The sequence below is a fragment of the Labeo rohita genome, chromosome 5 (genome assembly GCF_022985175.1).
Source record: "Labeo rohita strain BAU-BD-2019 chromosome 5, IGBB_LRoh.1.0, whole genome shotgun sequence".
In the NCBI taxonomy this organism is placed as follows: Eukaryota; Metazoa; Chordata; class Actinopteri; order Cypriniformes; family Cyprinidae; genus Labeo; species Labeo rohita.
Window position 1 is genome coordinate 16,345,092 of NC_066873.1, and position 27,141 is coordinate 16,372,232.

The 27,141-nt window shown below is 34.3% G+C and overlaps 2 protein-coding genes across 3 annotated transcripts in view; both read left to right on the top strand.

The window, feature by feature from the left end:
* The window catches only part of kiaa0825 (KIAA0825 ortholog), a 163,408-nt gene extending 144,131 nt beyond the window's left edge, over positions 1-19,277 (top strand). The window contains exon 20 of the mRNA XM_051110077.1: positions 18,709-19,277. Within this exon, the coding sequence (XP_050966034.1) occupies positions 18,709-18,805 (97 nt within the window). The 3' untranslated portion in view covers positions 18,806-19,277. The remainder of the gene's footprint in view (positions 1-18,708) is intronic.
* A 389-nt stretch (positions 19,278-19,666) lies between these two features.
* The window catches only part of fam172a (family with sequence similarity 172 member A), a 212,820-nt gene continuing 205,345 nt past the window's right edge, over positions 19,667-27,141 (top strand). The window contains exons 1-3 of one of the 2 annotated variants that reach the window (XM_051110089.1): positions 19,667-19,739; positions 21,817-21,952; positions 22,105-22,206. In XM_051110089.1, the coding sequence (XP_050966046.1) occupies positions 21,853-21,952; positions 22,105-22,206 (202 nt within the window). In that variant the 5' untranslated portion in view covers positions 19,667-19,739; positions 21,817-21,852. Of the gene's footprint in view, positions 19,740-19,839; positions 20,015-21,816; positions 21,953-22,104; positions 22,207-27,141 lie in introns of those variants that run through there. The other variant, XM_051110090.1, reaches the window with a different exon arrangement.

Consider the following 27,141-nt stretch of genomic DNA (forward strand, 5'->3'; position numbering starts at 1 on the left):
AAACCTGAAAAAAATCTGTTTTCAACATAATAATAATAATAATAATAATAATAATAAATGTTTTTGGAACAGCAAATCAGAATATTAGAATGATTTCTGAATGATCTTGTGACTGGAGTAATGATTCTACAAATTCAGCTTTAAAATCACAGGAATAAATTACATTTTAAAACATATTCAAATAGAAAACAGTTATTTTAAATACTAAAAATATTTCAAAATGGTACTGTTTTTGCTGTACTTTGGATCAAATAAATGCAGGCTTGATGAGCAGAAGATACTTCTTTAAAAACATTTAAAAAATCTTACGGTTCAAAAACTTTTGAATGGTAGTGTATATATATATATATATATATATATATATATTTAAATTCCAGAAAATATTACAGTAATTTATTAATTTGTGGGTTGGGGTAAATTAGTCACTTAATGTTATTGTAGTAATATAATTCTTTCTGTTTTTCACATATGGAATAAATGGGTCTGTATCCATGAGAACATATAGTTAGTTTTATATTTTTGGAAAGGGTTCGCCATATTTACTGTAGGAGTTTTTAACATTAAAAAGTTTGAAAAATCTTTGCCCAAACATCCCATATATCCTTCTGAAACCATACGGTTACCTAAAAATCTTGTAGACAAAATGTTCATTTATTGCTGAATTATATGTAACCGGGTTCCATTATACAGGCAAATATTCTCCAAGCGCGGAGCTCCTCCTATCAGCTCAGTGTTTACATCTTTCTCTGTCTGCTGCTCAATCGCTTCTCCTCCATCCATTTATTTTCCAGCATGTGCGTGGTGAGCGTCAGAGGTAGGCACCTGTTTAGGTATGCACAAACCATCTGGCTCATTCATCAGCTCTCATTAATGAAAACGACTGAACACGACCCAAACTCTCTCACAGTATGAAGCCTAATACTGTACATAGCCTGTTAGGCATGATGAGGTGACAGCTATTTTTATCAGAAAAGACCATGCCAAATAAATGAAGTCTTTTATTAAGCTGATATATAATGGCGAGGTCCCCCATTTGTTCTTCCTCATGTGCTTTGATAAACGGCGGACCTCTGAGACTTCGACCAATGAGACAACATAGTGGCTAGTGGCTAACTAACTAACATTAGTGTAATATTTCCCCATTGGCTGCGGCCATACGATTAAGAAATTGCCTAATAACTGCTAATTAATTCCCAGTAGGCAGCTATTATATACTGAATGTAATAATCTTAAATCAGTTTTATCTGCACTGTGTTTAAGGGCAACCCTATGCCAAATCAAGAGAACGAGAATATGTTTCTAATGAATAAGCGTCAGATCTGTGCACTGGTCTTATTTTCTCACTGGTCCAATTAAACTGATCTGAGTTCAGTCCCTTCTGCGTGGCGGTAGCATTAATAAAGGTTTCAGTGCTGCCATTGTGACCCGTGAGGAATGTTATTAAGCACTGGTCATATTCACTCATTACTGGCCTCTACCCCAGGGCTTTCACACCTTTACTCTATGGCATGACCAGTCGTGCCGCCAACCTTGTTAATTCAAGATCAATTTGAGAAGATGTGTTAATTTTGCCCTCTGCCATAGTCGCTTTACTAGTGTCGCTTTACCAGGGTTATGGTTAAGACTAACATTACTATTGCATTTATGTCTGCTTTTTAGCGTTGTATTTATTTCTTCTGCATGTTCTTGTGATTTTTTTTTTTAGCCTTATGAAAATGTTTTTTTTTTTTTTTTTTAAACTAGTGTCTTAAAATACAGTAAAAACAGTAAGACTGTGAAACATTATTAACAACTGTTTTCTATTTTAATACATTACCAGTCAAAAGTTTTTGAACAGTAAGATTTTTAATGTTTTTAAGAAGTCTCTTCTGCTCATCAAGCCTGCATTTATTTGATACAAAGTGCAGCAAAAACAGTAAAGTATTTTGAAATATTTTACTATTCGGAATAACTGTTTTCTATTTGAATATATTTTAAAATGTAATTTATTCCTGTGATTTCAATGCTGAATTTTCAGCATCATTCAGTGCCACGTAATCCCTCAGAAATCATTCTAATATGCTGATTTGCTGTTCAGAAAAATTGTTTTTATTATTATTATCAATATCTAAAACAGTGCATTTTTTCAGAATCCTTTGATGAATAGAAAGATCTTTTTTTTTTTTTTTTTTTGCAAAAACATTATTATTTTTCAGGATTGTTGATGAATAGAAAGGTTAAAAGAAAAGCATTTATTTGAAATAGATTTTTAATGTCACTTTTAATTAATGTAATGCACACTTGCTTAATAAAAGTAATTATTTATTTTGGTAATTAATAAATAAATACTTACTGATCCCAAGTTTTTGAACAGTATAATGTAAAAGATTGCGCCGATATGTGTCATGCTGTTAATTTTGGCAAGCATATTTTTCAATATAAATTATTTGTAACAATTAATTCAATATGGGAAAAAATGTTGTCAAAAGCATTGTCAATTATTTCAACGTAACTTAATTATTATAATTTATGTTGAAAAGACTTGCATGACACATAATATAAGCACTATATAATTTATTAGTTGGTTGTTCATTTGTGTTTGATTAAAAATGATGCAAATATAGTTGCATTTAATTGGTAAATAATAAAAATGACTATATATTTATAATTTATGGATAAAATCCTCTGCTACATGTTTAGAAGTGAACACTTTAATGGTAACATTACAATTAATTAGTTAACATTAATTATTTTGAACTAAGAATGAACAGTATTTCTACAGCATTTGTTAATCTTAGTTAATGAATTTAATAATTTTAGCATTTGCAAATGCATTATTAAAATCACAATCTATGTTTGTTAACATTAGATAATGCACTGTGAACTAACATGAACAAACCACTGTATTTTTGACTGTTTTTTTGTATTAACATTAACAAAGATTAATAAATAGTGTAATACATGTATTGTTCATTCTTCATTCATGTTAGTTAATACATGAATCAATGTTAACAAATGGCACTTTATTATAAAGTATAACCACTTTCATTTATGTAAATAACTTTAAGTTTTCGAAAACTTAAAAAAGTAAGGCAGCTTAATGCAGTAAGACTTTTGAGTTCTCTCAACAATAGTATTTTACTTTTTCTCAGTAAACATACTTTGTTTAGCCAACATAAATTTGTTTGTTTATGCAATGCTGATTGTCTTATTCTGCTAATAGAAAAAGTCTTGTCACAGCAACTGAAACAACAATTACTGTCGTTGAGGTCATTTATTTTTTATGTATCAATAATTTGTTTTTTTACGTATCAATTATTTGTTTATTTACAAATAACAAACAGCGAATTGTGATAGAAACCTTAATGGATAACTTAGTCTAATATGTACACAACATTTTCTTTGTTGTAAAACATCTTACAAGACTAAGATATCCAGCCAACAAATATAAGTGGTTGAACATACTCTAGGCCTCAAAACTAGACACACAAACGAGAACGATTTCAATCAACAAATGCTAAAAAGATGAGCTCTTTACATTACAGTGCAACACAACAAATAACTAACAATAGTGACAAAACAACAAGTTTAAATTAACTTAGCAAACAGCAAAACAATAATCCTATAACAGTAACTGCATAATTATTCATGCTGCATTGCATGCTGGGAACTCTCAAATCCTTAACATTTTAACAATATAAAATTATTTGTTCAGACAACTGTTTGACTGGTGATTTTGTTGGTTTAACAAGGGTTTTTATGTTGTTTCAACAAAAGAGCATTTTTTAAATTTTTTTATTTGAGACTGTTTCGAAAAAATGGGAAAATATGCATTTGCATAGTTGGTAAATCACGTAATGTAAGAGTAATAGGTAAAAAAGAGGCATCTTAGCATCCTCCAGAGTGGCATTTGTCTGTTGAAAAAGCCTGGAAAGCTTCCACAGCAATGATGCAAATCCCCTTAAGGTGAGTGGAGTGCTGTGAAAAGTTTAAATACAATCATTGCTTATCTATTCCACGGCTCTGTCACCTGATGTAAAGGCAAGTATTTCATTATAAGAGGGGAAAAGAAATTGCAAGCCGATAGGCATCTGTAGATTAGGGGGCGAACATAACAATAAATTATGCAGTGTTTGAAAACATACACAACCATAATTAGGTGGCATTTGATATTAAATGAGGTAATAGGATTGGCTTATTTATCTCCCGAACACCCCAAAAGTTCCATTAGCGTGTGGAAAAATGAGCTGTTTGAAATGGTAAGAGCGCCAGAGCTGTGATCAGATTTGACTAAGCCCCCCTTCGCGAAGTTGAAAGACTCGCTTTTTGCTCTGAGATCACCGTGCCCCGCTGGGAGTTTGGGAAGGGAATTGGAGATCAATGGATTTACTGGGTAATCAGTTCACTCCAGGCCTGACGGGCGAAACACCCGAGCACCGAGACTATTAACTAATCATGTCATTACGGTGACCGCCACCGCCCGCGCCTCTGTACTCCGACTTCCCCTGACCGCCAGCCACTCGGAGCGGAGAGCAGATACGGGAATGTTGTTGAAGTAGAAAACAGAAACGCGCACGCAATCGTCGATTGAGCCTCGAGTCGCTTTCATATACCGCTCGGTCTCCCGGAGTGCCGGTTATTTCCCTCTTCCTCTTCGGTTATTATGCTGTAAAGGTTGAACCCGATGCAAATTCAAAACACGGGGAATAAGATGAATTACTTCTCCCAAAAAAACCCTGAGAAACTTTCCTCCGTATCAACATATTTATGTTTCCGCACTGCTAGCGTCACTCATGACTGCGGTCGTCCCCTGTGAGCGTACGCGCGCGTGTCTGGGTGTGTTTTACACTTAAAATATGCATCGCTTACAAAGGGAGTCTGTTGAATAAATGATAGTCTACATCTTAGAGGCGTATCTAGGTGAAATCAGGATGGATCTCTTTTTGTTGCGGCGCTCAGCTGGGAGCGGCGAGAAACAACTCGGCTTGCGTGTACGAATGTGTGTGTGTGTGTTTATAAATACGGAGCTTTGTTCATTCATTTATAAGGCCGCGGCTTGCCGAGGTTGGGGTTGCTTTGGGGAGCTGCGGGCGCCGGGGGTTTTGCTAGTACAGGGTGAGGCGGTGTGTCGGCAGGTCCCTCTGTGGTAAAATAAGAGCTGTCATACTGCTCTCGGGGTGCAGCGAGGGCCTGTCAGGGAAGACTGATTGCCTCCGCGGAGCTGCTTGATCCCTGGGACCCGGAGGCTCGCTGGAGCCATCAGCAGGTGTCTAGTGCTGCTGCTTGTTACTGCTTTTGTGAGTGTTATGACAGGAAGGCCATCGCTGTCTGGTTCGCCGAACAACACAGAACGCGACGGCTTACCTTGTTTACTAACAATTTAGCTTAGCGTAAGTTAGCTCTAATTGCCGTCGCGAGTACGAGCGCGAAGTAGCGAAATAAAAACCAGACGGAGGAGCTTCAGACTTGTCAGGGGCCGAGTCGGCAGCGCTGTGACTAAGAGGGCTAATGATTTAGCTCAAGTGATAGGGGTCCTGAGCACCAGCTCACTGGCTGCTATTTCTGTGAGAGGTGTCATCCAGACAAGGAGAGTGCACTCTTGACAAGAGACAGAGTCAAGGGCAAACAGAGCACTGCTGCTGCTTTATTTGACAAACTGCAGTGGAGGTTAAGAACTGGGTGTGTTTGAACGAACTCGCCACTTGGAGGGCGACCATGCATGATCAATGTCTGTTGGCCTCTTAACAAGAGTGCATACGCTCTCAGGGAACCGGCTGCCAGGCATTGGAATGGGGTTCGATCTCATTAATGCAATGCAGGGCTGATAAAGACTGCACTCTTGTCGGTTTGCTGTGCTCAAAATAAGGACGTAAACAGTTGGCAGACATGTTTCGATGCAGGTTATGATGCAAGTGTAGCTTCATGGAAACTTAAGAGTAATTACATGAAGGTGCTCTGAGTCGTAGCAGGAAAATACTATCCACCTTTCTCTTCAACGCAGAAATAAGCTTATGGGTGAGACTTCCAGTTCATTAGCTGCTATAGGGAAATAACGAGAAGAATAACAACGTGCAGTAAGTGTTTTGCACTACAAATACATTAAAATAAAATGGTAAGACACACCAATTTGCAATATCAAGCAGCAAAAACGAGCTGTTTTGTACAGCTAAAAATAGCTGGACGTGGATGAAATCGGAAACCAAACCCATTAAATTTACAAACGGCCATGCTCACTCTTACGTGAAGAAAAAGGTGGATATGGAACATGTTGGTAATGTCATGTTTCTTGCGCGGCACTTTAATGTTTGAAGTACCTACGGTATCTTACAATAACATTTCTGTGTTATAGATACATGAATATGGTAATCGAATAGTACCACGGTATAAATAAGAGGGGTTCCACTCTATATTAAGTGGCCTTAATAACTTTGTACTTACATTTAAGTTGCACTTATTGTGTACATTTTACGTAGTACTTACATTTTAAAAATGCCTGCATGTAATTGCATCTGTAACTACTTTTATAATTACATTGTTGACCCATCACTTACACATTAACCCACCCTTAAACTTACCCATACCCCCAAACCTCAATAGAAGCAAACGTGTTTTACATGTGTGACCACAATAAGTACATTGTACTTATTTTTTTGATGCAAGTACATAGTAGTTAGTTAATAATATAGTTAATAATAATAATAATAATAATAATAATAATAACAACAACAACCACAACAATAATGATGATGATGATGATGATGATAATAATAATAATAATAATAATAATAATGTCAAACACAACATTTCTTTAGATGTTCATGTAGACATGCATGTAGACACATTTTGTTTTGTTTTAATTTTAATCATTTTAATTTGTTTTAAATTTTACAATATTTTTTGTTAATAAAAATTAACATTCATGATCTTATTTGCAGATCATGCATATTTATTGTTTGCATCACTTGACATTTCTTATTGACTAGCACTGTCTAGTTGGCATCCCAAAAACAATTTATAATAATAATAATAATAATAATAATAATAATAATAATAATAATGATAATAATAATAGTAATAATAATGTTGAATTCACCATTTCATTAAGTGTTCATGTAGAAATGCATCTAGAAACTTATTTATTTACTTATTTTTAATTTTAAAATTGATATTTTCCCCTGACATTGCTGCTCATGATCGCTTGTTCTGTCTTAGTTACTTTGATTTATACTGAAAATTTATATTTGGTAATTATCTCCTTATTTGCAGATCATGCCTATTTAATGTTTGCATCAACTAATCTATCTTATTGATAATAATAATAATAATAATAATAACAATAAAGTCAAACTAAACTCCAACCTATATCTTATGTGTTAACATCTCCTATGAGATAAATAAAATAAAATAAAATAAAATAAAAAGATTATTATGAAACATGGCTTACCCCACAGAAAGTCATACAAGTCATTCATTTGGAGATGAAATATCTTTAAATATTATATTACTTATCTTTTGAGCTGGCGTAAGGAATACATCAATAATATCCATCATTCAATCAATAAATAAACAAACAAACATTATTGTCCTTCATGGATCAGTACATTTAACACAAAAACAAAAAAATGACAATGTCTTATACTTTTACTCAAGTGAAAATTAGAAATATTTACACTTTTACTAAAGCAATTTATTTTATTTAGGAATCTCTTCTTCTTCCAATCTCAGTTTTTCATTTAATGATCCAGAAGGGTGCTCACGGGCGCCCCCTTTTGCAGCGACACTTGCGGGAGCCTGCACTGGTGCCTTCACACTTCACGCAGGTCTGCTGCCCATCAGGTATGCAAAGGCTGAAGGCATTTTTGAACTTGTGAAATGTAGATGTGAACCCTGCTACACCACAAAGTGTGACAGCTCAATTGTCCCCCAGTACACAGCATGGCATGGCGAGGTGAGCTCTGCCAGCTTTTTGTCTAAAGCAGGTGCATTGGTCCTGACCGTGTTCTCTGATGTTTCAGGACTAATCAGAGGTAGGGGGGATTGAGAGTTTAAAGCCGTGGCACGCATGTGAGACCTTTCTGCTCGCCATTTCAAGGGCAGCTGCTGGAAGAGCTGTCTGCGGTCCTTTGATCACTTGCTCCGCCGCTTGGCTTCTCTTTCACGCTCCCCCGCGCTCCTGAGGAACCGGGTCTTGCCTGCCTGCTGGCCCGACCAGTGCTGCTGTGGTGGCGTTTGCGCTCTGGAGATCAGAGTGGAAGAAGAAGGTGGGGAGGAGAGATGATGGATGAGAAGGCCTGGAGCGAGGTGATGGAGAGTAGCATGGAGCGAGAAACAGTCGCGGATGGAATATGTGCCGCACTGTGGGTGTTCAGAGATTATGCTGCCAACACCCGTGGTTAGAGATGGGATGCATTCATTTTATAGAATATTCCTTAATGAATTACTTGACTTTATGTCTTTATATCTTTTGTGAATTTGATATAAATAAATAAATAGGCTTATCAAGCTTTTGTTGAAGAAAATTCTTCTATTTTATTTTGTTATTCAGGTATTATGAGTTTGAAGGCTGTGTGTCCAGTCAAAGTCACTACAGTATATGCTTCTAACCAATATTCTGGTGCACATTTAACTGTCAGTTGATAAAAGCCTGCTAAATTAGACTGATGCCAACATGTTCAGGTTGTGTGAAATTCCCTCATCCTTTAAAACCCTGAAAAGAATTATACAAGGTAAATGAAAAATGGAATTATTGGTTGCCATGAGCCATTGAAAAACCAAACACTCAACTAGAAAAAAAAAAATGCAATTCGCATTTATGCATTTTATTATTCTGTTACAAAATTACTAAAAGTTCAGCCTCTGAATAATTTTGCATGTTGATTGGCCTATGCAGTTCATGGTAATATTAGTAAATGTCATTATTTTAATGAAATTTTTGGTAAAACTTTACAAGAAGGATCTATTTGTTAACATGAGTTAATGCAGTAGCTTATAAGGATTAACAATATGCAATACAGCATTTATACTTTAACCTGTATAAATTAATAAATTAACATTACACAATAGTATATTTATAAATTAACATTAGTATAGATTAAATATGTTGTTCATGACACTTAATGCAAACCAATGTTAACAAATTGAGCTTTTTTTTTGTACAATAAACCTTTTTTGGTAATACCTGATGTTACTCGAAGTAAATCTGTGTCCTAAAGTACAGCCAGACAAGAACCACTGTACAAAAAGACATTTTTTGTCAAATTTTAGGAGTGCACTAGCATACACATAACATCAGAGCTAACAAACATGGACTGAAATGTTCAAAAAAAGGTTTTGATAGAACAGGATTATTGCAGTCTGATCTACCCAGCTGAAGCATTTTTCTGTATTCAACAGTACTTTTCAGATCTGTAGGTATTTGAACAACCTTTTCTCTGCAGAGCACCTCTGTGGTTTCCAAAGGGCAAAGCCATAAGCATGAAATGAACTGGATTCCTCACATCCCAGGGCAAGGCCAGAACGGCCGGCCGTTGTTCTGAGCGCTCTCTCCCCTCAGAACATCTCCTCTCCTCCGTGGCATGCATGGAAAGCCCTGACCTTTTCAGAAAGTTGAGCACTTTAAATATTTAGGTTTGGGTTATGATGGATCCTTGAAGTGCTAAGCATGTGCAAAGCCTCTGATTAGTGTGACTTGTCAGCTTGCCATTTCTTCGCCCGTGTTGAGCGTCACATTGCTCTTTGTTTGACAGACGCACATTTAAACAAACACGGGTACCTGTCGGCGACTGTGCTGGTAGCCTGCTCGCCCGAAAACATGTAGAGGAGAGGAAAACCACTCCGCTAGCTGACAGTTAGTCTAATAGCCTTTGCTGTTTCTTCTCCTTCTCTCTTCTCCTAAATGGGGCTGCTCATGCAGTACACGGCACAGTGTTAAGATAGCCCAGAGTGGGCCGGACTTTAATGTGATAGGAACAGTGTCAGAGACTGTTACTCGACTTGTTCTTCAGGCTTGACCTGTGAGGAACCACTGGTGCGGATCCTACTGTGAAGATAGATAGCTTCAACATTAAATGACTCTCATGGCCGCCGTCTGAATGTTAAAACCAGCCCATGGCTGTGGCAATGTATACGTCGCAAAGTTTTGGGGATGATAACCACATTTATTTGCTTGAGGGAATCCACAGTTCAAATATATTCAAACCCATTCAAAGAGTCAAATCCTGTCTGTGAGGTTATCAGAGGCTCGCCACAACAATCCAGACTTGTTCTGAGACTTTAGTTTTGTGTGTCCACTGCAATAAAAATGGTAACAAATTTGGGGTCAGTAGTGGTTTTGAAAGACATCTCGTGTTTACCAAGGCTGCATTTATCTGATCAAAAATGTACTGTATGTATGTTACTGACCACAAACATTTGAATGGTATTGTAACGTTAAAATACAGTTGAGTCAAAAGTTTACATACACCTTGCAGAATCTGCAAAATGTTAGTTATTTTACCAAAATAAGAGGGATCATACAAAAGGCATGTTATTTTTTATTTAGTACTGACCTGAATAAGATATTTCACATAGAAGACATTTACATATAGTCCACAAGAGAAAACAATAGTTGATTTTTAAAAAATTACCCTGTTCAAAAGTTTACATACTCTTGATTCTTAATACTGTGTTGTTACCTGAATGATCCACAGCAGAGTTTTTTTGTTTAGTGTTCAAAATCTCACTGATGCTTCAGAAGGAAACACAATGCATTAAGAGCCAGGGGGTGAAAATTTTTTGACTTTGAAGATCAGGGTTAATTTAGCTTATTTTGTCTTCTGGGAAACATGTAAGTATCTTCTGAAGGGCAGTCTTACATGAAAAAAATATGATATTTAGGCAAAATAAAAAAAATTGTACACATCTTTATTCTGTTCAAAAGTGTATACCCCTGGCTCTCAATGCATGTTTTTTCCTTCTGGAGCATCTGTGAGCATTTGAAACTACTTTAATTGTTGCATATGAGTTTCTCAGTTGTCCTCAGTGTGAAAAGATCTCAGAATCATATAGTCATTGTTGGAAATGGTTCAAATACACAAAAATGCTAAAAAACAAACAAAGAATTTGTGGGACCTGAAGGATTTTTCTGACAAAAGTGGGCAGTTTACCTGTTCAGGACAAACAAGGGACTTATGGACAACTATCAGTAAAAACAAAAAGGCTGTGGATCATTCAGGCAACAGCACAGTATTAAGAATCAAGTGTATGTAAACTTTTGAACAGGGTCACTTTTATAAATTCAACTATTATTTTCTCTTGTGGACTATATAGAAATGTATTTTATGTGAAATATCTTATTCAGGTCAATACTAAAAAAAAAAAAAAAAAAAAACATGCATTTTGTATGATCCCTCTTACTAAAATAATTCACATTTTTCAGTTTCTGCAAGGGGTATGTAAACTTTTGACCTCAACTATAAAATTACAAATTTGACTTATAAATATTTTTTTATATAATTTGCAACAGAAATTTGTCAAGTGCCTAGTAAAACTATTTATATACGATCTTACTGCAGTGTCTTAAAGGGATAGTTCACCCAAATATGAAAATTACCCCATGATATATCCACCCTCAAGCCATCCTAGATGTATATGACTTTTTCTTTCAGATGAATACAATCAGAATTATATTTTAAAAATGTCCTGGATCTTTCAAGCTTTATAATGGCAGTGAATGGCTGTTGGTTTTTTAAAGTCCAATAAAGTGCATCCATCCATCATAAAAAGTACTCCACACGGCTCCAGGGGGTTAAAGGCCTTCTGAAGTGAATCGATGTGTTTGTGTAAGAAAAATATCCACTTCCGCTAACTGCTCTATGTGTGTTCACGAAAGAGTGGCATTACAGCGGATGACATAGGATGCAGGCGTAATGTAAGTTCTAAATAAGAGAATATGCTGATCTTAAGAGAACCAAGTTTTGTTTACAGCAAAGGAAAACCAGTCTCCCTTTGGCTTATTGAAATCCTCCAACATTTCTCTTTACAATTCTGATTTGTGACCGGTGTTTTGTTTTGCTTTCTCTTCTGCACTTGCGTGGTCGTCACTTCTCACCGGTGCTTACGCTACGCCTACGTCATCCACTGAAATGCCACTCTCATGAACGTGTACAACAGTTCGCGGAAACTATAAATTACGGTTTCAAAAATTCTAAACATGGATATTTTTCAGAAGTCTTCAGAAGGTCTTTGATTGATGCACTTTATTGGTCTTCTATTGAACTGTTGAATCTTAACAGCCATTCACTGCCATTATGAAGCTTGGATGAGCCAGGACATTTTTTTTTTTTTTAAATACAACTACGATTGTATTCAACTGAAAGAAGAAAGTCATATACACCTAGGATAGCTTGAGGGTGAGTAAATCATGGGGTAATTTTCATTTTTGGGTAAACTAAATGGATTTTTAAGCAAGTGTGTAGTTGAAGTCTGTGATTTGTAACTTCTTGCCTAGAATACATGCATATATTAGCAAACAAGCTCAACATGCAGGCAAACACAGCTGGAGGGTGTCAGCAAGCTGATTTCTGCTGGACTATATGGAATCTGTAAATATATGGCTCATAATGCATGTAGACTGCTCTTTATGCAGAGGAAGAGCCGAGTCAGCAAGAGTGGTATTAATGCATGAAAAATGAGCCGCGCAATAAGACTGAAAGACCACATCACACCGGGCTTATTAAGATAGAGAAGCCCGCTGAATTACCTGCCTGACACTTAGTATTTGTCAGGAAACATTAAAAGACTGGAAACTCAGTGAGGACACATTAGATATTCACTACTATGAAAAAGAGGCTCAGGTTTGACTTATTACCATGTCTTGTCACATAGTGAAAAACCGAGACGAGGCTCGACGGTATTACACCTGTACTTTTTGATTGATGACCTGAATCAGAAATTTTACTTTATTGACACATTTTGATTTTCTACTGTTCTCTGCAGGTGTGCATCCATACGGTACGCCCAAAAGTTAGAGATTCTGTGCTGACATTGATAAACGGAGGTACTTAAAATATATGCTCTTAACATCATAGCTGGACACAAACGGAAGTTATTGAGGTGTTTACTAGGTAATTTTACCATGTATCTACGCATTCTCTCCTAAAAAACCTCGACCCAGTTTCAAATTTGCACTTAACACTTCCCTGTGGCTCGCGTTCTCATTCATCAAGCATGTTTGTCCCACTGACAAGCTGCAGACCACCGCCTGAATATCAATATCAGCTAAGACAACGACGGCAAGCACCGGGCGAGTAACCTTCAGCTAAATGTCATTCTGCTTAATCCTATTTGAAAATTAAACATTGAAAAAACCTTTAGCGTCTTCACTTCTTCCTTCCTGAACCTCGCCTTCCCTCTCTCTCGTTCATTTCGGCACGTCCCTGACATTTGTAAATATTGTGTTTTCCATGTGTTCTCCATTATTTGTTATTTGTTTGTAGCGCCGAAGTAATGACTGACCAGAGATGAGAGACTGAGGCCGTTTGACATTTTCCTGGGTTGTTTCCTTCTGGCGCTTCAGAGTGTGCACATATTTCCTGTACAGTCTTGTGGTGCAGTCACATTAGTGAAATTTTTGGTGAGATTTCATGGGCAAAAAAAGGTCAGTAGGGTAACAGTGTATGAAGCACAGCTTACTCAGAAGTCATTTTAAATAAGTCTCTTTCTGTCACTTAATAGAGTTTGGGTTTCTTGCCACCACTGGCTTTGGCTTGCTTAGTTGGGGTCTAAAAGACAATTAATATTCAGTAATATTGATTTGATTGAGCTAAATAATGACGATGTTGTCTTCTGTAGAGCTAATCAAATTTTTCATAATTCATGAATTTTGCAACATCATCACTACCATTGAACTAATATAAATAAACGGACTGGAGCTGAATAAAGACACTACTGTCTTTAGTAGAGTTGCTTATTCCTGGATTGAACTTGTTTCATAATGAATGAAATGAATTTTACAGTTATCGAACTGAATTAAATCAACGCTGAACTGAATTAAACTGAGAAATGACATCAATATTGTATTGATAGAGCTGCTTTATAGCAGAGTTTTGGATTTGCCTCATTTTTGAAGTTTGAATAAATGTTTTTTACTTTCAGTCTCTGTATATAGCATTATAAAAATGGTGACTTGACTGAATTAAAATAGTGATGCACCAAAATTTTGGAAGCAAAAATATTTGCCCAAAACAGATAAAAAATAAAAAATAAAAACTTCTCTGATGCCATGTTTTGACTCTGTCAGCATTCTTGTCGTGCACAAAATGTTGGTAAGCTACAACAGGTCTACAACCAAAAAATATTACTGAATTACCAAAATAATTCCTCCAAAATAGCAAAAAAAAAAAAAAAAAGTTAACACTTCTCCAATGCCATGTTTTGACTGTCAGCATTCTTGTCATGCACAAAATGTCAATAAGCTACAACAGGTCTACAACCAAAAAATATTACTGAATTACCAAAAAAATTCCTCCAAAATAGCAAAAAAAAAAAAAAAATTAACACTTCTCCAATGCCATGTTTTGACTCTGTCAGCATCCATGTCGTGCACAAAATGTCGATAAGCTACAACACGTCTACAACCAAGAAATATCACCAAATTACCCAAAAATTTTGCCCAAAACAGAAAAAAAGTTAACTCTTCTCCAATACCACGTTTTGACTCTGTCAGCATCCATGTCGTGTACAAAATGTTGATAAGCTATGATAGGTCTACAACTAAAAAAATTACCAAATTGCCAAAAACATTCATCCAAAACAGCAAAAAAACAAAACAAAAAAATGCTTCTCCAGTGCCACTTTTTGACTCTGTCAGCATCCATGTTTTACGCAAAATGTTGATAAAGCTACAACAGGTCTACAACCAAAAAATATTACCAAAAAAGTTAACTCTTCTCCAGTACCACGCTTTGACTCTGTCAGCATCCATGTCTGTACAAAATGTTGATAAGCTACAATAGGTCTACCATGAAAAAAATACCAAATTGCCAAAAATATCCATCCAAAACAGCAAAAAAAAAAAAAAAAAAAAAAAATGCTTCTCCAGTGCCACTTTTTGACTCTCTCAGTATCCATGTTGTGTACAAAATGTCGATAAGCTACAATAGGTCTAAAACCAAAAAAATTACCAAATTGCCAAAAATATTCATCCAAAACAGCAAAAAATAAATAAATAAATAAAATAAAATAAAATAATTAACGCTTAACTTTTCTCACTTTTTGTCAGCATCCATGTCGCACACAAAATGTTGATAAGCTACAACAGGTCTGCAACCAAAAAAATATTACCAAATTACCAAAAATAATCACTGAGAACAGCAGCAGCAGCAGCAGCAAAAAAACAAAACAAAAGGAACACTTCTCTGATGCCACGTTTTGACTCAAATAATTTCAAATAATTCAAATAATATCAATATAATTTTAATAATATAATTGAATTTTTGATTAGACGGAAAACCATGAGGTGGCTAACTGCCAAAAAATAAACAAATAAATAAAATAAAATAATTACTGATGTGATATTATCCCCCTGCTATGACTTATCACATTAAACAGCATACTGAGTTCAATTATGTAAGTTTAGTAACCAAAACTTTATTTTCTTGATCTGCAGTTTTTGGATAAATGTAAACTTTAAATTCAGTGTTTTGATTAAATAAATAAATAAATAAATAAATAAATGTGGTGCATCACTACTTTGAAGGAACTTTCTGTTGCTCAACACGGTTAATCCGTGTGACCAACTTTTACGCATTCACCAATAAAAGACGGCTAATGAAACCGGGCCAATTGGGCTGGTGTCTCGTTCTTCTCATTGTCAATGGGCTCTAGCTGAGGCACCTGAACATGCTGCTGCAGATGTTTGACAATCAGATCAGGGATGGGAAAGAAAGTAAAAATGGCAAACAGTATGTATTCCTAAACTCCTTACTGAAGATTTGATGGTGTGTACTAGTTATAATACATTGTTGTATGTTCTACGGTGTTCATTTTCATAGTTACTTGATTTCTCACATTTGCAATGTAAGTTCTTGTTATTTGAGCATTTCATTTCATAATTGTGTCTCCGAAGATGCTGACGCCCCGGGGCCTTACCCGAGGACCGCAATCCTTCTATGTCACCAGTGCAAGAGAAAAAGAAAGTGAGAGACGACAGAAAATAAATGCGCAAAACTCACACACACTCATCTGTCGAGCTGTTGCTGTCAGGTTCAGGCCCAGTGGTTCTGTTAAGGTGACTCTGACAGGAGGAAAGAGACGCCGCTCTGATAGGAGACATGCCCGAGAGGGCCCCATGCATCAAACGCACATATTTACATAAACAAATCCTCCCCATATAGACTGTAATTACCACAGTGGCACAGCCATCCATAGAGGAGAAAAGAGCTTGTCTGATAGCGACACGTTCACAATGACTGAGGTGGAAGCTCAATCATTGCGGCCACGTCGCGAGCTGCTTTACGTGCACGGACCAAGTCCTTTGATAGGCTTTTGTACCTCTAGTGAATATACGGACACTATACATCATCATCTGAAAAGGTGCCGTCCCCTCGCAGAGAGAAAGATAAAAGGAGGGATGCACACACTTTGTAACAAACACAATTTTGTAATGTTGAAAGATGCTCTTTGAGGTAAAGAAATAAGCATCGGCGTACAGGCTGTGATTGGATACTATAGATTATATTCTCTTTTTACATTTTCCCATGTAGGAACATGTTAAACCATTTTTTAACCTTGTATGGTATAATTTCAGTTCTTAGAGAGCATATGTTTATATGTTTATATATTTATTACATTTTTTATCACAGAATGCTAGATCTTTTAAGTAAAAAAAAGTTAAATATCAGATATTTCAACTTTTGTCATGTTTGTATTGTGTAGTCTGAAAATAAATGCTGCAAGGTCTGAAATTAATGAGGGCTTGTGGCAAATATGCCACCAAAATTAACAAAAATGCCCCATAAATTGAAGACAAAGGGGCAAAAAATGCCCCTGCACAATTAAACAATGGACTAAAACATTTTAGTCCATCTCTGCAAGTCAGACTTTTCAGGATAAGAGACTAAACATGAACTCCCAAAACTTACTGCCAGATTTTAGAAGATAAATTCTTGAATCAGAGGTACAAGAGGATGTGATGCTTGTCCTTCAAGAGTCACTCTCAACTTATCTGTCTCTAAAGCATATAAAAAAACTGTCTTCATGTATTTCACAAGACGTCAGCTTGTTATTCTTATTAAGTCAGGGGCATTTTTTAGGATTTTTTACCAAGCAAAGTCTCTGAGAACCTGACACATTGTACTTCTGAAGACTCCAGGTAGGTTGCAGTTCTGGAAAATGGTGGCGCTGGAGAACTGGAAACGGTTCCTGATGGTGTCACACCTAATTCTTCACCTTAATTCCTAATTCTTTTGCAGTTAACATGCATCTTTTCTTCTCCACCTGTTTTTTCTGACCATGCAGACTCAACAAGCATTTCACTGTCCAATGGTCAAGCCTTAACTTTGCAAATTCTTGTAATGCATTAGTATTGCATTCTTCTCATGGGCATTTAATAATTTGGACTTTTCAGTCTGGGTTAAATCTCTTTTTTGGCTCATTTTAGCTGTAAACGAAAACATGCCTAATAATTCTGCACACCTGAATATAAGGAGTTTTTCACTTCCAGCCTTCACGGACAATTATATATCACATATAAATGATTAAACACAAAATTAACAGTAGTTATTAAGACTGATGTGGTTTGGAATTGGTAAAATGTGTTTGGAAAAAAAATATGACCAGAATATCAACATGCCTAATAATTCTGCACACAGTGTACATCATTTATTAATCTTAGTTAATGTTAATATCCACATTTACTAATGCATTATTAAAATCACAAGTTATATTTGTTAACATTAGTGAACTAACCTGAACAATGAACACTTGTTTTTTATTAACTAACATCAACAAAGATGAATAAATAGTGTAATAAATGTATTAATCTTTGTTTGTTCATGTTAGTTAATAACTAATGTTAACAAATGAAACCTTATTGTAAAGTGTTACCTATTTATTTTTAATATAATTTATTTCTGTGATGCAAAGCTGAATTTTTAGCAGCCATTACCTCAGTCTTAAGTGTTACATGACCTTCTGAAATTATTCTAAGATGAGTATATATATATATATATATATATATATAAAAGGCTCAAAATATAAAATGTGGCTTATATCTGTAGACTGAATGGAATCATAGTCTGAAGTTACGATACTCTGTGAAATCTCTGGCTTCGAGCGATTACGGTTGACTAATCCATACTGCAAATCAAGGCAAAAATCTAGTCAAAGTTGTGTATATTCCAGCCTTTAATTTCCTGGTAGACTAATAAAGAAGCTAGTATACCCTAACTACTATAAATTGCATAATACCAGCCTATCAGATTGGAACTGGTGATTTCATCCAACTCTTGCATTTTTGTGTGCAATATGTATCAGATATGCAATAAATGGACATTGGCTGTGCTGCTTGAGGCTGATACAGCACTATGTAATGTTGTTATTTTTTATGTCTTTGTATATTCTCTATCGCCTACAAGAGATTTATTGTAAAGTTGTAAAGAAGTTGTATTATTGAGGAAGATCTGTGTTTTGCCGGTGTTTTTGAGAGTTGGCGTAACATACCTTTCTGTTTTCTGTGTTTGTGAAATGCAGGTGGGAGATGCAGGATGCTGCAGCACTAGAGGACGAAGAGAAGATTTTAGTGGATCAGTTAAAGGAAATACACTTCGACCAAAGTCAAGAAACATAGCGAAGTCCCGGTGACAGTATAAGAGAAGAACCAAATGACCAGTTCAAGCTGCTAAGAAGATTGTTTACAATGATTGTTAGTGCTGTGGATGTGAAATTGCAGCTGTTGCAAATGAGCAATAAACCAAAAACATTGTGGACTCTAATAAATCACAAGAAGGTTTTGATGAAATATGACTACACTCTATATTGGATGCATGCTCAACTGAACACTGTACTCCACTGATCTGTTAAACAAATGATAATATAACAGTTGTGAGGAAATAGATTTTGGAGCATTACTTGCTGTTGTATCATAGGCCAGAAAGAAAGAAAGAAAGAAATAAGTAAAGTAATTCATAAATGTCAGTTTATTTTAATCATGGTTATTTTACAAGAATTAAAATACTAATAGTTTTATTCAGATTTTGAATTCGTTTTTATTTTTATAGTTTTTAGTATATTAGATTGCATGTTGCTGTACAAATTGTTATTAAAAGGGAAAAAAACATCATATGGAGTTTATGTATTTATTTATTTCATTTATTTTTTTATTATTTTATTATGTTAAGTCTACAGTTTATTTACAGTAAAATATACACTAGGCTATATGCGTGTGATAAGTATTCATTTATTTATTAACAAAGACGTGATATTTTCTTTCAGATTTAACCTGTATTTTAACATTCATAGTTAAAAAAAAAAAGATATCAAAAAAATATTGTTAGCTAAAGCTTATTACATACTGTAATGAAAGCGTTTGTATATCAAACATATCCGTACGTTTAGTACAACTCTTCTGTGTCTGTGAAAAGCGGCGCTGTCTGTTTAAATCCCGCCAATCAGCTGTAACGTGTGTAAAACGCTTCCGTTTCCGAGGAGACGGAAGCGTGTCTTCCTGTTTGGCAGAAGGAGGAAGCAGGATGTGTGAAATCTCACATGTGCTTGTTGTTATGGTACGTGAGCGGAGCGACATGCATGCAAATACATATTTACCTCTCCCACTGTCTTCATCTAGCTCTTCAACAGGGTGATCAGTATCGCCGCTTGAAATATCTGTGCTTTGTGAAGTTAGTGTCCCATTTGTGTGATAGGTAGTTGTTATAAACATTGGCTGGGGTCCATGCAGGAAGTCTTTTGCTATGTTTACATGCTCCGATCAAGTCGGAAAAGAGCAGATCGCTGCTTTCACTGTGTTTCTGTAAATGCAGACACTGAGATTCAGGTGCATGTGAGTCTCTCCCAACAGCACGCTTGGTTTTAGACATGAATCAAGCTGTTAGCTTAATGCTAGTTATTACCATAAAGGCAGTCTGACCTGTCAGATCAAAGTGCACTGTCATGAAAGTACGGTTAGATTCAACACGACTTTTACGTTTGACTGATTATACACGAACAGAACTCAGCATTAATATCAGAATGGTAGCATTAGAAGCTAACAAGTCAAGAAATACACTGTCAATATTTATGCATTTTTAATTTTCAAGTCAGTATACAATCACATTATTAATGCATATTTGCGCTAATCGAAATTACTTGTTGCTATCTGTTATTAAATACATTTGTGACCCTGGACCACAAAACGAGTCATAAGGGTCATTTTTTCAAAAATTGAGATTTATACGTCATCCGAAAGCTGAATAAATAAACTTCTCATCGATGTATGTTTTGTAAGAACAATATTTGGCCGAGATACAACTATTTGAAAATCTGAAATCAGAGGGTGCAAAAAATATCAAAATGTTGAGAAAATCGCATTTAAAGTTGTCTAAATGAAGTACTTGGCAATGTATATTACTAATCAAAAATGTAGTTTTGGTATATATATGGTAGGAATTTACTAAATATCTTCATGGAACATGATCTTTATTTAATATCCTAATGATTTTTGGCATAAAAGAAAAATCAATCATTTTGACCCATGAAGTATGTTGTTGGCTCTTGCTACAGATTTACCTGTGCTACTTATGACTGGTTTTGTGGTCCAGGGTCACATTTAATATATTTTTATATTTTTGGTTAGCTGGACAAGTGTACAGTACATTGTCCCAAACATTATTGATTGTTATCGACACTATTAATATTACTGACACATGATTTAACTGATACATTTAAACATAATATGCATCATAATATGTCAAAATCATATGTTTTATTGTTTTGTGATTTAATTACAAAAGTTGTTTAAAAATAACATTGTTATTTATTATTATTATTATTAATAATAATAATTTAATGATTTATGACACCTCACTAGCGGTTTAACAGCCTGATGTTTGAAATATTTTAATAATTTAATATTAATTAATATTAATAATTTTAATTGTAATATTACTGCTTTATACTTGAACTGTTTATGAATGTCAACATTTATATGAAGTATTAATAGAAATTTCTATATTGCATTATATGCATCTATAGTAATGAATGTAAATTCATTACTAATTAATACAGGCAATGTGGCAAAAAAAATTAAGTGTGGTGACAGTAAAGGTCATAGCATTGGGAGCTGGTTTAGTAATTTTTATTATTATTATTTTTTTTATTTAAATTGGTATAGTTGATTATATGCATTCACAGTATTGAAGTTACAGACAATGCAGACAAACTTTCTCTTTTTTTGATGACAATAAAGGTAATAGAATTGGAAGCTTATTGTTTAATAATTTTTATTTATTTATTTAACTTTTTGTAATGCATTATATGCATTCATAGTAATAAATTTGCAGGCACTGCAGGTAAACATTTTCTTTTTGATGGTGTTGTGACAGTAAAGGTCATAGAATGGAAAGCTTGTTTTTATTTATATAGTTATTATTATTATTTTTTTTTTTTTGTTTACATTTTTATAATGCATTATTTGCATCCATAGTAATTTATTTACAGGCAACACAGGCAAACTTCTTTGTTTTTTGTTTTTTTGTAATGTTGTGACTATAAAGGTCATAGCATTAGAAACTTGTTAAGTATTTATTTATTTAAATAATAATAATAATAATAATAATTATTATTGTTATTTTTATTCCTGATCAGGGTGACATGCAGTAAAATTTCTGTAGTGGTGTGTCCATGCCTATCAGAGCCAGCATCTTCCTCTTCTGTTTAGTTTGGATAACTATGGCCCAGCTCTTGGCACAAGACGAAAAAGAAAAAACTACTGCACTTAAAGGTAAAGCCAGCAGTTATGAATACACATTGTGTGTAAATACTTGCATGTATACATACAAATATAAATTAAATGCAAATTATGCATTTTTAAGGGGGATGTTTTATGTGTTGATTCATTAATTTATCACTATTATTGGTATATTTGTTTTCTAGATTTATTGTCCAGGATAGATTTAGACGAGCTGATGAAAAAAGACGAACCTCCACTGAACTTTCCTGAAACTCTGGATGAGTTTGAATATGCCTTCAATGAGCGTAAGACCTTTCGCTTGTTTTTACTCCAAACATTTTTAGACACAGTAAATTATTTCACTCTGTGACACACATTCTAGCCGGACCATCAAATAGCGTTTGGGCCTGTACTTTAATAACATGATTTTGTAGCTCGTCTGTGTTTCTGAAGGTTTGAATGCATTAGAAGTGTGCAAAGGGTTTCATTGGATATTGACAGCAGGCAGCAGGCTGTGATAGCGCTGTCTGTTTCAGAGTCTCTGGAGTCTGTGGCAGCTGAATGGACAAGTTGTGCATGCTATGGGCTGTCAGTGGCTTACTCAGCCTTGTGCTCTGTTTGACGGCTAGATTTGCATAACCTTGCTCCTCTCTCTAAAACGCCTCCTGTTAGCGTCTGGAATACCTTATATCAGTCTCCCAGTGAAGAGTATTACTTTTATTCGGTTTTATAGGAAAGTTTCACTTTGTAACTTCTTTTCCCACTCTCTGAGATGAATGTCAAATGGCCATCCAGCAAAGTGTAGTCCTGGACATTAACTTTAACATTAACTTAACGCAGGGGTTTTGTCGCTTTGCGCAAATAGGATACAAAATAGAGTCTAAAGTCAAGAAACTGGGTGCTGAGCATTTAGAAAATGTAATTCATTAAACTAAATATTTACCAAATGCAGATTTGTGTAAATATAGTTTGAATCCTTGATTTGAATGATGCTATTTTCTAGCAATAATCATTCAAATTGGATACAAAAAAAGTGAACTAATGGGTGCATAGCCTTTACAAAATGTTGATGGTTAAACTGTTTTCGATTTGAATATATTTTAAAATGTAATTTATTCCTGTGATCAAATCTAAGTTTTTTTCCAGTCTTCAGTGTCACATGAGCCTTCAGATTTCATTCTAATATGCTGATTTGCTGCTCAAAAAACATTTTATGATTATTTTTATTATCAATATTTAAAACAGTTGAGTAATAGGATTCTTTGATGAGTAGAAAGATCCAAAGATTAACATTTATCTGAAATAAAAAAGCTTTTGTAACATTATACATTATACCGTTCATACAGTTGAAGTCTGTATAATTTTTTAATTTAAAGAATTATAGAAATTAATACTTTTATTTAGCAAGGTTGCTTTAAATTGATCTAAAGCGATGTTAAAGACATTTATAATGTTACGAAAGATTTCTATTTCAGATAAACCCTGTTCTTCAGAACTTTCTATTTATTCAAAAGATCGACTCACCTGTTTTCAATATATTAATAATAATGAGCAAAAATCAGAATATTAGAATGATTTCTGAAGAATCGTGACTAGTGTAATGATCCTAAAAATTCAGCTTTGAAATCCCTGGAATAAATTACATTTTAATATATATTTAAATAGAGAACAATTATTTTAAATAGTAAAAATATTTAAAAATTTTACTGGCTTTGCTGTACTTTGGATCAAATAAATGCAGCGTTGGTGAGCAGAAGGGACTTCTTTAAAAAACATTAAAAATCTTACTGTTCAAAAACTTTTGACTGGTAGTGTATATGAGACAAATACCAATTAACCATGCATTAATGTAGTTTAAAGCCTTAAATTGAATGATGCAATAATTTTCAAATCAAACAAAATATTTACATTTAAATATATTATTTAAATTTTTTGAAACTTGCAATAATTTATATGATTTATAAGTACATTTATATGTCAAGATTACTTGCAGTTAAATTAAGTTTTCGTTCGCTAGGGATAGATGTTTTGTGATTATTGATAAATGTTTACCATTAATTAAAAGAAGACATTAGTTTAATTGGAATATTTAATTTTAGTAACTTTGCTAACAGGGTTGAATAGTAGAGTTTCACAAATATTATGATTATGTACAAATGCTGACATTATGATTTTGATTGTTGAATACAGTTGAGAAGGTCAAGACCAGAAATTAATCTTTTTAATAAGGGATATGTCATTTGATGTGTTTAAAATTAATCGCTTTTTTATAACTTTCCTAATAGTTTTTGCTGCAAAAGCTTTTTTCAAATAATGGGACACCACAGTGTACCATATTTATGGAAACTGCTTTTATTTTATTTATTTTTTTCAGTGATCTAATGATAACCCCACAAAAAATATACATGCATTTGAAATGAATGTTTTTTTTCCTCCAAAATTATGTGGCGTGATGACTTCATCCCAATCCGCCTTCAGCTCGTTCATTACTGGAAATCCAAGGTTATGTATACCTCATTAAGCTAAAAATCGAGAAAGCATGCTAATTATGCCAGGTTAAAGCAGGGAGAAGAAGTTGAAGGGGGGTATTCCTCAGAGAGCCTGTGTTATGAAGACGATGGAGCTGAACTTCCACTGCATGTTGGTTTCATTAGATCCCCTCTTCCTTCTGTTAGGCACTTCTGGTAGTAGTGTTTCTCTTCACCCCTTTGTGAATGCATAATTGATTTTTAAAGGTACTTTTTTTCCCCTCTTTCTCCCCTTTCACTCTCTCCCTCATTCTTTCTGTAGTACTGTTTCCCATCCTATCTCAAAGGAGCGGCCATGCTTTCAAAGTTCATTGTTGATATACGGCCTTTTAGTGATACATGTTGTTGAACAGCTAATGATGAAAGCGAATAGTGTAATGCTCTCGGAGTTAGCCATGTTGGATTTATCGCCTGCTAACTGTGCAAAAAGTGCCAGAGCTTTGAGAATGAGGGAAATGAAAGTGCTTATGCAATCTTTTATCTTCAAAGCTGTTTTTTGTTTTGTGGAGCCATGCGCTAGAGTAATTGCAAAAGTATGAGGCCCCAAGGCTATTTGGGTTAAATGTGTATGCTTTGAGTATTTTAACTTCACGCATTGGCAATCAGAGAGGTCACTATTAGATTTAACACTGGTTTTAGGCTTCATTAGGCCTCTGTGTCAACAGTTAGATGAGCCTATCTTTCTTAAAAATCCTTTCAGAAATGTTAGCAACCACTTTCTGTGTTTATGTCATTCAGTGTTGTATTGGTTGGTGGAATAGAATTGAATTACTAGTAGGGCTGCACAATTAATTGAATTTCTAATCGAGATTACAATTACAGATGCCACATTTATGTAATCGTTCAAACAATTACAAAAAAAAAAAAAAATAATCCCTACGTTCTTCTGCTTGCTTAAGATGTGTGTGTGTATTTCCTACAGGTTATCTTAATTATTTTTTATTTTTTTTTTTTTATGTTAAAAAAAAAAATATATATATAAAAATGTGGCATACAGTTGCTTCAAACTATGAAAAAAATAGCTTTGCTTCAAAGCTATTCAAAACATCATTCAATGTAAATTGTCACAATAATCGTGATTAATAATCGCAATTACAATTTCAAGGGAATAATCGACAATTATGATTTTTGTCATAATCGTGCAGCCCTAATTACTAGGAATGTTTGATGCCCTCTGATTGCTTACAAAAATTATTTTATTTTATTTTATCCTACTTCTACTTATTTTTTTAAAAAATAAAGTAATACTTTCACTCTGCAAGGATGCATTAAGTTGATAAAAAGTATAAAGTGTACAATTGTTTTTTACATGGATAATAATAAACAAATCACCAACTCGTCAAATTAGAATAATTTCTGAAATATTTTTGAAATTTTGAATGACACTGACTGCAATAATGGCTGCTGAAACTTCATCACAGGAATAAATGAGATTTTAAAATAAATTAAAATAGTGAAAACATGATTTTAAGTATGTTATAATATTTTACAGTGTTACAATATTACTGTTTTTACTGCATATTAAAATAAATAAATAAATAAATAAATAAAAAAAATAAGAACAAGAGCCCCCCCTCCCCTTTCTTTTCTTTTTTTTTTAACAACAAAAAAAAAAAATATGACCCAATTTTTTGAACAGCAGTGTATATAAATGCTATTGGTAAGATATTTTAAAGAATATCAAAGCATGTTCAAAAGTAGTATTCTCACAGTATCCAAAAATACTTTAGTACCATGTAACTTTATATAATACAGCACCGTATATGTGTGGGATATACAGTATATGTAAATACATAACATACAGTTAATAAATACGTTATATAGTAATATTATAAAATATTCTACATAGTTTAAATATTAAAAAGTAACTTGTAAAATGTTTGAAGTCTGGCTTTCACTCACTAGGTGCTAGCTGGTTTCAGACTAAATATGACCCTGGACTACAAAACCAGTCATAAGCAGCACAGGTATATTTATAGCAGTAGCCAACAATGCATTGTATGGGTCAACATTATCGTTTTTTCTTTTATGCCAAAAATCATTAGGATATTTTTTTTTTTAATTTCCTAGCGTAAATATATCAAACCTTAATTTTTGATTAGTATTATGTTTTGCTTTAAAGGCCCTTTTTTATATATCTTGATTTTTTTTTGCACCCTCAGAAGTTTTCAAATAGTCAGCCAAATATTTTATTATCCTAACAAACCATACATCAATAGAAAGCTTATTTATTCAGCTTTTAGATAATGTATAAATTTCAATTTCAAAAAAATGACTGATTTTGTCCAGGGTCACAAATGTCAATTTATGTTTTTTGATCAATTTATATTACCTACAAATGAAAGGAAGTTCTTTTTAAATTTCAATAACTTGAATATCAGGGTTGTATGGTTGAGCTGGATAAATATTGTCAATATAGTATAGTATAAAGTGCTTTATATATATATATATATATAAAAAAAGACAGACATGCCAGACATTCAGCCCTTCCCCTGAAACACCATTAGTCCTAAGCAAGTGTGGTGTTGTTGTTTACCTCATCCACCTCAGCAGCTGTTTAGCAGCATCAGTACTTGGCAAAAGCCAGGCCTCATTGTCCAGCCTTGGCAGAACAGTGGCATTCAAGTGGGTCACTTTGAATGAAGTCGGCTGGCCCGCTCTCAAACGAGCCCCTCAAAGGATGCTCATAGGAGGGAACAGTTGCAGTGGTCC